At 41.1% G+C, this 11,859-nt stretch overlaps 1 protein-coding gene across 1 annotated transcript in view; it reads right to left on the reverse strand.

Moving 5' to 3' along the window:
• The window catches only part of cfap46 (cilia and flagella associated protein 46), a 229,251-nt gene extending 219,055 nt beyond the window's left edge, over nt 1–10,196 (reverse strand). The window contains exons 1-4 of the mRNA XM_078565203.1: nt 10,101–10,196; nt 9,778–9,909; nt 3,419–3,483; nt 656–820 (exon numbers count right to left, since the gene is read on the reverse strand). Coding sequence (XP_078421329.1) covers nt 656–820; nt 3,419–3,483; nt 9,778–9,909; nt 10,101–10,196 — 458 coding nt within the window. The remainder of the gene's footprint in view (nt 1–655; nt 821–3,418; nt 3,484–9,777; nt 9,910–10,100) is intronic.
• Nucleotides 10,197–11,859: the final 1,663 nt, after the last annotated feature.

Consider the following 11,859-nt stretch of genomic DNA (forward strand, 5'->3'; position numbering starts at 1 on the left):
CAAATTTCACATCAAGTCCAATTTTAGCAAACCTCTGTCTCACCTTCCACAGTGCTGCCAAATTTCATAACGCTTCTCAACAGTGATGCCAGGTGAAAGCAGATACAAACCACATCTTGCCAAAGCCCATAAGCCCCCAGCAATATGGCTAAATGTCAGGCCGCCACCCACATTTGGTCAAATCCAAACCACTCCCCAGTGGTACCAAAGTCCAAATCCATTCCCCAATGTTACCAAAGTGCATTCCCCATGCGCAGCCAAATCCTCTCACCTCTCAAGTACTGCTAACTGTTTATAATACTTAACAAAACTGTATTTTGTAATGTATCAAATATGAGCTATTTTCTGCTTTCACAATCAATTTTTAGACAAAATTGATAACAAAAAGGAACATTGCTTGAAACTTGCCCTTTGATAATAATAAAAATGAAAGAATTTTGCACTATATGGTATTGCCCCCTTCTTTAAACAGCCACAATATAATACATTGATATTATTTGGTGGACTGAAATATTATAATATTGCCCTTGAGAAGATTGAAGCTACAAAGTTATAATTGCAACAATACTAACTGCATGCTTTTTTATTTCATTGATGATACAACTTCGGTTTGAACATGTGGTTTCACAGTAAAGGAAAGAAATAAGTAGCTTACATCCTTAATTGAGCCCTCCATTCATAGTCCAACTCTTTAATGGCCTGCAATCCTTTTATAACTTCAAGGAGACTTTTGGTGACATGGTAATAGGAGCCAGGCTTTAAAAACGGCCTTATAATCTTCCAATATAGAACGGATGCATTGAATACCAAGAAAGAGTATCTATAAAATAAGATTTTTTTTAATGCTCACTTTTACAGCATAACTATTAATCCATTATTTAGGATCTTTGATCTGAGAAATGTAAATGTGTTAGAATTAGGATTTTTTTCTGGGTTTTGTTTTTGGCGTTTGTTCCTTTGAATCTAGTCACACTACATAACCAATTAAACAAAAGTATGGCAGTCCAGTTTCCAGTAGCAAGTCTATTTTGGGATAATACTGCAAGTTTAGTTGACTACAACCTGGAAAGAGGAAGAATTCAAACTTAAATGATGCTATACAATTAGTTCAGATTGTGGATGGCTGATAGTTTCTTTTTAAATTTTAAGTAGTCGAATATTCAAGAGCCAGCAAATCCCAGTAATACTTTTCTGGGATATAAAAGACCAGTTCTGTTTAAACTGGGAAGTGAGTTTGGGAACTTTCATTTTGAAAATCCTGAAACACCATAAATCAAAATAACTGGTATTATCCATATGCATCAAAGCTGAGGGAAGTAAGTGACGCATCTCAACTGCACATGGAGTGATCATGCCTGTGGCATTCCCTTCATGTGGGCTTGCAGTCCTGCAGCAACACAGAGAGCAACAATGTTGCTACATGATCAGGTTTCCGTAAGTAAATGTGTGTCATCCTAGATCTAAGTGTAAAGTACTCAGCAGAGTTGTATTTTTTTAATGCCTTGCAAGTTGTGCTACTGGTATTTCACCTGTCCATGAAAAGATTTGAGAACAGTGCAAAAATGCGGGAGTGAACAGTGCAAAGCAACAGCTGAAGGTACAAACTTTGAAAACACCTGTCTAATACTGCTGAAAAAAAAGAAAGATTTAAGGAAAAAGACAATTTATCTTCTTTTCCCAAGCATATAACTACTTGCATGTTATATCAAAGATATCTGAATTATTTTGTAATCATAAATATGACATTTTCATTAGATAAACTGAAATTATCATAAAAGCAAAATACTGCGGATGCTGGAAATCTGAAACAAAAACAGAAAATGCTGGAAAATCTCAGCAGGTCTGAAAGCATCTGTGGAGAGAGAAACAGAGTTGACGTTTTGAGTCCTTATGACCCTTCTTCAGAGTTAGAGAAGTAGAAATGTGATGAAATTTATACTGTTTAAGGGGGGTGGAGCAGGTGAAGCTGGATAGAAGGCTAGCATTAGGTGGGGACAAAGGAGAGATTGACAAAGATGTCATGAACAAAAGGACAAAGGGAGTGATGATGGTAGTGGTAAGGGCTAAAATAGCTTCTGATAGTGGCATTAAGGTAAGGAAGCAGAATGTGATAATAGCAGGACAAGGGTAAACACTCTGAAAAGAACAACATGAACAAGTAACAGATGGCCCTTGTGGGGGGGGGGGGAAGAGGTGCTGGTGGGGGAAAAAGGGATTGAAAATGGGATAAAAAAAGGGGGGGATAAAAAGGGGTTAAAACAATGAATAAATGAACGAAAATAAAAATGAATAAAAATAAGTGGATAAAAATAAAAATGAATTTTGAAAAAAAGGATAAAAAAGAGGTGTAGATAGAGGAGAGAGTTCATGGTCTGAAGTTGTTAAACTCAATGTTAAGTCTGGAAGGCTGTAAAGTACCTAATCGGAAGATGAGGTGCTGTTCCTCCAGTTTGCGTAGGGCTTCACTGGAACATTGCAGCGGGCCAAGGCTGGACATGTGGGCTTTAGAGCAGGACGGCGTGTCGAAATGGCAAGCAACAGGAAGGTCTGGATCATGCTTGCAGACAGGCCAAAGGTGTTCCACAAAGCAATCACCCAATGTATGGAACACCAAATGGAGACTGGGCGACCGCTTTGCGGAACACCTTCGGTCTGTCCGCAAGCATGATCCAGGCCTTCCTGTTGCTTGCCATTTCGACACACCGTCCTGCTCTCATGCCCACATGTCCGTCCTTGGCCTGCTACAATGTTCCAGTGAAGCCCAATGCAAACTGGAGGAACAGTACCTCATCTTCCGATTAGGCACTTTACAGCCTTCCGGACTTAGCATCGAGTTCAAGAACTTCAGATCATGAACTCTCTCCTCTATCTACACCCCTTTTTTATCCCTTTTTTCAAAATTCATTTTTATTTTTATCCACTTATTTTTATTCATTTTTATTTTCATTCATTTATTCATTGTTTCATCCCCTTTTTATTCCCCCCTTTCTTATCCCATTTTCAATCCCTTTTTTCCCCCACCAGCATCTCCTTCCCCCTACAAGGGCTCGTTCATGTTGTTCTTTTCAGAGTGCTTGCCCTTACCCTGCTATTATCACATTCTGCTTTCTTACCTTAATGCTACTATCAGCACCATTTTTAGCCCTTACCAGTGCCACTATCACTCCCTTTGTCCTTTTGTTCATGACATCTTTGTCCTTTGTCTCCTTTGCCCCCACCTATCACTGGCCTTCTATCCAGCTGCACCTGCTCTGCTCCCCCCTTAAACAGTATAAATTTAATCACATTTCCACTTCTCTGTAGCTCTGAAGAAGGGTCAGACAGACTCAAAACGTCAATTCTGTTTCTCTTTCCACAAATGCTTTCAGACTTTGAGATTTTCCAGCATTTTCTATTTTTGTTTCTGAAATTATCATACCTCTCTTCAGCTGTTGCGTATGTTATAGTCGTAAGGATGCACCGTACAGCCTTATTTAAATCAGACTGGAAGAGAAAATAAGCCGTTAGGCAGTCAAAATGATTCACCTTTTCCAAGATAAGGAATGTAAACTTAGAAATGGGACACCTTCCCATTGAGGATGTTCACACCATTCTACATTGACACTTTTGAATATGACAAAAAGCTTTAAATTTGAAATAAAACAAAGCATTAGAATTACACAAAACAGTCAGCTTTTGCAAAGGAAACACTGGTTAAAGTTTTATCAAGCATTCGTGAATTTCTGATTTGTACTTCATGTTCATCAAACTGCATGCAATACGTTTTGAATAAGTTTAACAAAGTATTCATCCCTGTTCCTCACACTAGGCAATTCAAAAATATGAAAATTATATTTGCAATAGTTTCACAAACTCCATTAGAAGAATACTGCATGATCGTTTGAGCATAAATCCCACTTCAAAAAGCATTGAAATTAAACTATCCAAATTAAAAAGACATTGGAGTGAACTTTAACAACCAAATGCATGGATTGGGGTCAGGTGAGATGTTATCATTTTAATGTCTGAAGCTCCTTTCCCCCAGCAACCCCTCCTCCCCCTCTTACTTGTGAGAGTAACCCTCCATTACCAAACTCTCCATAGACTGAAGAAAGATCCCTGACAAATGTGAACTGTTTTTTGCTCTCCACAGATGCTGCCAAACCTGCTGAGTATTTCCACCATTTTCTGTTTTATTATCCATGGATTGGCACTGATCTGGCCATAACAAAGGTTACCACAGAAAATAAATGTTCTTTCTGGTAAGGATATATTTTTGGATAGTAATGAAGAAGGTTTCTTCAGTATCTAGGAAAGATTAGAAGATTATGGTAAGCCCTTCCGCTTTCTCCATCCCCACTTCCTTTAGCAACCTAGGATGCAAGCCATCCAGACCAAGCAATTTATCCACTCTAAGCATAGCCAGCCTTTCCAGTACATCTTGCCTGTCAATTTTCACCCCATCCATTCCTCCACCATCTCCACTTCTACCGATATTTTGTCAGCATCTTCTTCTTTGGCAAACAGTGATACCAAAGAACTAATTGGCCTGGATGTTCTAAGCAGCTTCCAATGGTTGCTGGATTGCCTCTGCGCTCAAAGTCCCCCAATTAGATGGGTGAAGTGAGTAGGTGGGTGAGGCGAATAGATTGAGAGAAGTAGTCAGGTCAGGTCTAGTCAAGGGACAGTCAGGTGGTTGGGGGTGTATTCGGATGGTGGGGAGTACTCAGGTTGGATCGGGGTAATCAGGGCATCAAGAGTGGTGGTCAGAGGATCAGGGGTAGTCGGGGGTGTCAGTGTGAGTAATTGCGGGGATCAGTTCTGGAGTTGGCCAAGAGTTAGGCTAGGATTTTTCTATCTAACATGCCCAAGGCAACTATTCAGGAAAGTACTGCAGGACTGTCTGAAGTCTCCAACTCTAGCTCAACGTCACAGACATCTCCGGAGGGTCCCAGGGAGCAGGGGAATTGCCCGTCGTAAGTTCAAACATCCCGAGCAATTCCCACTTAGGTCAGCATGTCAGGACTTCTGCAGGGTCCCAATGTGCACTTTTGGTCGTCCGTCCAGTCTCCGACAATCTGGAGACCGGAACATTTGGCTCATTTAGTATTCTTGCTTTGCCTTGTGCCGCTAAGCATTTATCACCTCTGTGTCCCTAATAGGATCCACACCACCTCTTACTACCCACTCATCAATAAAAACTTATATAGTGACATCTCCCAGTCAAATACAGCAGAACTGACAGTTTATCTTATTTTGATAATTGTTGTTATGATACCTTGATGCTAAAAGACATCACCTATCTTTGCCTCCGACCCCCTCTCCACCTCCGCGTCCCCCAGCCCACAACCCGATCCTGCATTCACTCAGTTGTAGCATGGGGTCCCTCCATGGGCCTCAGGTGGGTGCAGTGCCACCATCTTCCACCGTTCCCGCTAGCATTGGTGGAATGAGAAATTGTCGGCCTCTGATTGGTCGGCAGTTCTTGACAGGCTTGTCTTACTCAGGAACCTCAATCCCGAGGTGGGCCTTACAGCAGCCAACTAAGTATCTGAAGGGTACTTGATTCCATCAGACCTCCCCCATGGAACTGATGGGATTTCTCCACCTGTTCTCAAATTGGTGGGCAAGACCACCATCAGCCCAGCAAAAATCGAGCCAGTGTTTCTGTCGGGTGAAATGCAAAGTCCAATCATTTGGTTCAAAATCACAGTAGTCTTGCGAATATAACTAATCAAATTATAGATTTTTTATTGCACTAATAGATGTATTGTTCTCTAATGCCTATTATATGTCAGAAGATTACATGTTCAATCAGATATCATAAACTGTCAATTCATGCTGTATCTGACTGGAAGATGTCACTATATATCAGTTTTTATTCTCAAGGCACTGTGGGCCATCAGCAGCAGTATTGCATTCCACCACAATCTGTGACCTTGTGTCCCAGTATATCCCTCACTCTACCATTGCCATCAAGCCAGGGACAAACTCTGCTTCAAGAATGTAGGAGAGCAAGTGAGGAGCAGCACCAGGCATGCATAAAAATAAGGTGCCAGCATTGGTGTTGTAGCAACACAGGACCACAAGCATGCTAAATAGGAGAGGCAGCATGCTATACTCAAAGATAAGTGATCCCACACCCAACGGATTAAATCAAAGCTCAAGCCCTGCCACATCCCGTCGTGAATGATGGTGGACAAATAGACAACAAACCAGAGAAGGAGGCTCCATGAATATACCCATCCCCAATTATGGCAGGGCCTAGCATGTCAGTGCAAAAGACAAGGTTAAAGGGATTACAGCCATCTTCAGCCAGAAATGTTGACTGGTTGATCCATCTCAGCCTCCACCTGAGCATCCAACAGCACAGATGTCAGTCTTTGCCAATTCAATTCACTTCACATGAAATGAAGAAACCACTGAAGGCACTGGATAGAGCAAAGTTATGGGCCCTGACAACATTCCGGCTGTAGTACTGTAGATGTGTGTCCCAGAACTAACCATGCTCCTAATCATGCAATTCCAAAACAGCTATGACATTGGCATCTATCCAACAATATGGAAAATTTCCCAGTTATGTCCTGCCCTCAAAATGCAGGACAAATCCAATCTGGCCAATTACCACCCCTTTTCCCTACTCTCAATCATCAGCAAACTCTAATGGAAGGTCTCAACAACAGTGCTATCAAACGGCACTTACTCAGCACAGTTTACGTTCTCCAGCAGCTCTCTGCTCCAGTCCTCATTACAGCCTTGGTCTAAATATGGACCAAAGACCTAAATTCCAGATGTGAGGTGAGAGTGACAGCAAGGCAGCATCGGACACAGTGTGGCATCAATCAGCCCTAGCACAATTGAAGTCAATGGAAATAAGTGGGAAAACTCTCCACTGGCTGGAGTCATACCTAGCACAAAGGAAGATGGTTATGGTTTCTGGAGGCCAATTATCTTAGCCTCAGGGCATCATTGCAGGAGTTCGGCTGAGCACTGTCCCAGGCCCAATCACCTTTAGCTGCTTCATTAATAATGTTCTTTCCATCATGAAGTCAAAAGTGAGAATGTCTGCTGATGATTGTAGTGTTCAGTTCCATTTGCAACTCATCAGATAATGAAGCAGTCCATGCCCACATGCAGCAAGACCTGGACAATATTCAGTCTTGAGATGATAAGTGACAAGTAACATTCACGTCACACAAGTGTCAGGCAATGATTACCTTCAACAGGAGAGAATCTAATCATCTCCCCTTCTCATTCAATGACAAGATGATGAGGGGCATGGACAGGGTAGATAGGGAGCAGCTGTTCCCCTTAGTTGAAGGGTCAGTCATGAGGGGACACAAGTTCAAGGTGAGGGATGTTTAGGGGGGATGTGAGGAAAAACTTTTTTTACCCAGAGGGTGGTGACGGTCTGAAATGCGCTGCCTGGGAGGGTGGTGGAGGCAGGTTGCCTCACATCCTTTAAAAAGTATCTGGATGAGCACTTGGCACGTCATAACATTCAAGGCTATGGGCCAAGTGCTGGTAAGTGGGATTAGGTAGGTAGGTCAGGTGTTTCTCACGTGTCGGTGCAGACTTGATGGGCCGAATGGCCTCTTCTTCACTGTATGATTCTGTGTGACATCACCATCACTGAATCCCACACCATCAACATACCAGGGATCGCCATTGACCAGAAACATAACTGAACCAGCCACATAAATACCATGGCTACAATAACAGGTCAGAGGTTGGTAATTCTACAGCAAGTAACTCATCTCTTGATTCCCCAAAGCCAGTCCAACATTTACTAGGCACAAGTCAGGATTGTGATGGAATACGCCCCAATGCCCTGGGTAAGTGCACTTAAGAAATTCAACACCATACAGGACAAAGCAGCCCATTTAATTGGCACTCACTCCACCTCCTAAACATTCATTCCTTCCACCATATGTGCACATTGGCAGCAATGTGTACCATCTACAAGGTGCAGTGCAGCAATTCACCAGGCTTCTTCAAAAGCATCTTCCAAATCCAAGACTACTACCATCCAGAAGAACAAGGGTAACAGATGCATGGGAAAACTACCACCTACAAGTTTCCTTTCAATTCATACAACATCCTCACTTTGAAATATATTGCCATTCTTTCTCTGTTGCTGGGTCAAAATCCTGGAATTCACTTTCTAACAGCATTGCGGTTGAATCTACGCCATATGGACTGCAACGGTTCAAGAAGGCAGCTCACCACCAAGCTCTCAAGGGCAATTAGCGATGGGCAACAAAGGCTGGCTTTGCTAGCAACGATCATCCCATGAATAAATAATTTAAAAATAGTATTGTCAATGCTGGGAAATAGAATGCTTTTCCATTCTGGGCACCCAGTTTCAGCATTATTTCTGGGTCAGCTGTAACAGACTAACTGTAGATACAAAATAAAGCTTCTTTATTTCTATCCAAAAATGCATCTTCACCTAAAATATCAATTTTTACTCCCAGCAGCCAATCTTATTGTCTCTGTGTGGGACAGCAATATCAATGCTAATCTATAGACAGTTTTGTGGTGCAGGGTTGCTCCCAATTGGAATAAAACTTTCAACTTCATGCAAGTCATTAGATGGAAACTTATTTCATCGCTTAGGTTGGCTTAAAACCCAGTTGGTGAAAGGGCAATCCACACACTCCTCCACTGTCCCATCATATTTTGACTTCCATGGAAGTGAAAGTCGGAATAGATATATAAGCAACTGATCCAATATCACCAATTTTACACTATCATCCAAAGTCGAAATCACCCCCAGTCTCTTTTGGAGGATATTGATTGGAGGAAGAATGTTGGCCACTGGGAAAATTCCCTGTTCCCCTTGAATTCATTCCACCAAAACAAGATAGTGGGGTCTCAATTTAACATTTAATCTGGAGAATATCACCAACAATGTGGCACTCCCTTAGTACTATACTGAAACATCAGCAGAGAATTTGTGCTCAAATCCTGGATTGGGTTTCAGAAGCAAAAATGTAAACCATTGTGCGACATTTTCAAAGTATCAGAAGTATGAAAAACAGAGAAATAGTGCCAGTCATTTCACGTTCATCTGCTCTGCAGCTGGAAGTTTGCAAGCTCCAGTCAAATAACAAATATCCTTCAATAACATTAATGAAGTGATAATTAGACTTTAAAGGTAAATGGGTAGGAATAGTCAGCAGAATTGGATGCGCCCTATCCATCTTTGCCAAAGCAAATCCTGAGCATTTTGAGACCCGGGCTTCATTTAAATGCCACTGATGATCTGTGGTTGTTAAGTGAGCACCCCACTGCAGCTTACCAGCAATGGGAAAGTGGAAAATGCTGAGCTCCTAAACCGTTTTAGGAGCATCCAACATTGGTTAGGGACACTCCGCCCATTTGTACCTGGAAATTACAACTGGTGCCCCACAACTTACAGAGTTGTAATGCACACACTTAAGAAGCATCTGGCCGATTGCTCACCTGTTTACAGGCTCAACTTGTGATTCAATAGGATGGCCTTGGTGCCCACCTGCATGCCAACCACCTACTTTTCAAGTGAGAAATGGGTATCTGCAGTTAAAAATCACTCCCTTTATCTTTTAATAGGAAAAGGAAACTTGGATTACAACAAGATGTCATCTGGCTTGTCGTGAGCAATGCCACAAGAGATCTATAAGATTTTCTACATATAAACACACATGCATGCATGGTTACAAATAAACTTTTCACACAATTCTAATTTTGACATTTAGTAGCCAATTGTTAAGGAGGTTTCTCTAATGAAATAATTTTACTATTGTATTCACTTACAACGTTCACAGAAGAATTCGGAGCAAACAGTTGAGCTTGGCAAAGATATGCTCGACCCAAAAACTGATTGTGAGGAAGTGTTCCCTTGAAATACATATCCAGGCAATCCTGGCTAATATCTCTGTGTTCAAACTATGAAAGAAGAGATTCTGCATATATTACAGGAGTGACTTGTAATTTTTACAAAATATATTAAAATACAAAAAATATGAGTTACAAATAAGAAATGTGACATCACTTTTATTTTCTCTCTCTTCAACTATGCTGGAGATAAAAAGCTTGAAAACTTTAACATCTATGTAAGCTCGGTTTGCAAGCTATACCAAATCCAGAATGTCATTGGGAATATGAAAAAAGAATAAAACTGCAAATGCTGAAATATACAGCGAAGCATTCAGCATCTCAACACTAGATCTCATTATAACCTTAGTTAAAAAGGGGAAAACTAGAATGGAGCATGAGCAACCTGCTGCCCTGCCATGCTCCAGGCATGCACTGGAACTCTTGGGCCTGCCAGGAATGGAATCCTCAGCCTGGAACAAAGTAAGTTCACATTTCTTGACAGCCATCGGTAAGGCACAAGTCTAAAGTGTGATGGAGTACCCTCCATTTCTCTGGATGAGTGCAGCTCCAGCAACAACCAAGAGCCTCCTTTGACAGCACCTTCCAAAACCGCAATTTCAAGTATCTCAAAGGACAAGGGCAGCAGGTGCATTAGGAAGTTTCCCTTCAACTCACGCACCAGCCTGACTTGGGACTATATCACCATTCCTTCACAGTCACTGTGCCAAAACCAGGAACTCCCTCCCTGACCGCACTACGGGTGTACCTACACCACATTAGCTGCAGCAGTTCAAAAGAGTGGCTCAGTATCACCCGCTCAAGGGCAATCAGGGATAGGCAACAAGTGCTTTGGACATTCATATTCCATGAACTCATAAAAAAAATTGCTGTTAAGTATCAAAATTGACTAATATTGAAGGAGAAGGAAAAATACTTGCACATTTCAAGCCTGAAATTGGGGCAAAGGTTTCAACATTCAGATTGAAAAACAAGCTTCATTTTATATTGATTACAGATGTTTCACTACCTGCAGTGCCAGTTCTGCACAGAACACATACAAATCCGGACTAACAGTCTCTAGTCCAGCCAAAAGAGGTCTCTCTTCAGAGGCTACTTTTATTAAGTCATAAGCTTCTTTCAAAGTACTGAAATCTGAAAAATAATTGAAAGAAAATAAATTTGATAAATCTAAGTGTTAAACATTTTAAAAACTCCTGGCACAGAACATTGTCCTAGATTTTATTTGATAAAGCCTTGTATTTTTTCAAATGCTAAAAGAGAGATTATAAAATACAAGAAGATATTAAAGCCTCAAAATAACTGTTAGTGATATTACCAGCCAAACATTTAACAAATTAATGACATTCCGCTCCTGACTATTTAATCAGAGGTATTGTTAAAATAAGCAGATTTTTACCTGATTAAAATAGGATGAAAAGGAATGTCATGATAAAAAGTTAAGCATTCATTTACTACTATCAGTAACAGTTACTACTAAGCTTAATTGTTTGACATGTTAAGGAACTTTCTCCCCTCCCTGTATTCATTAGCCAAAGTTAGTGGATAGCATGCTGACAGAGAGCAGCAAATACCATTCTGAATTCAGTGTTACAAGGTATTCAAGTGCATTGCAGGTTGACGGAAGCAGCTGACCTCTATTGTACTTCACCCTTGTCCTTCTGTCAATTCAATCTCACTAATTTTAGTGATAGTACACATTTTCAACTAACATTCAACACTTTATATTTATTAGTGTTAAATTTCATTAACAGTTTGACTACCCAGTTGCATACTGTGTGGTATAATTGAGGAGCAGTCAACCAAGGAAAGCTGAAGCAATCCAAGGAAAGCTGAAGCAATACAAGAAAGGTTGCCACCAGGAGGCAGTCTTGCACTGTTTGTCTTTCACAATGCTGCAAGCCAGAACAGGTTGAAAAGAGTTCATTATTGTGTTAACACTTCGCTTAATCTAACGAACAGTAGATTCCAGTGGACAGAGCTCAAATTCTCCTGCTCAGG

This window comes from Cetorhinus maximus, chromosome 20 (assembly GCF_964194155.1).
Source record: "Cetorhinus maximus chromosome 20, sCetMax3.hap1.1, whole genome shotgun sequence".
Classification (NCBI taxonomy): Eukaryota; Metazoa; Chordata; class Chondrichthyes; order Lamniformes; family Cetorhinidae; genus Cetorhinus; species Cetorhinus maximus.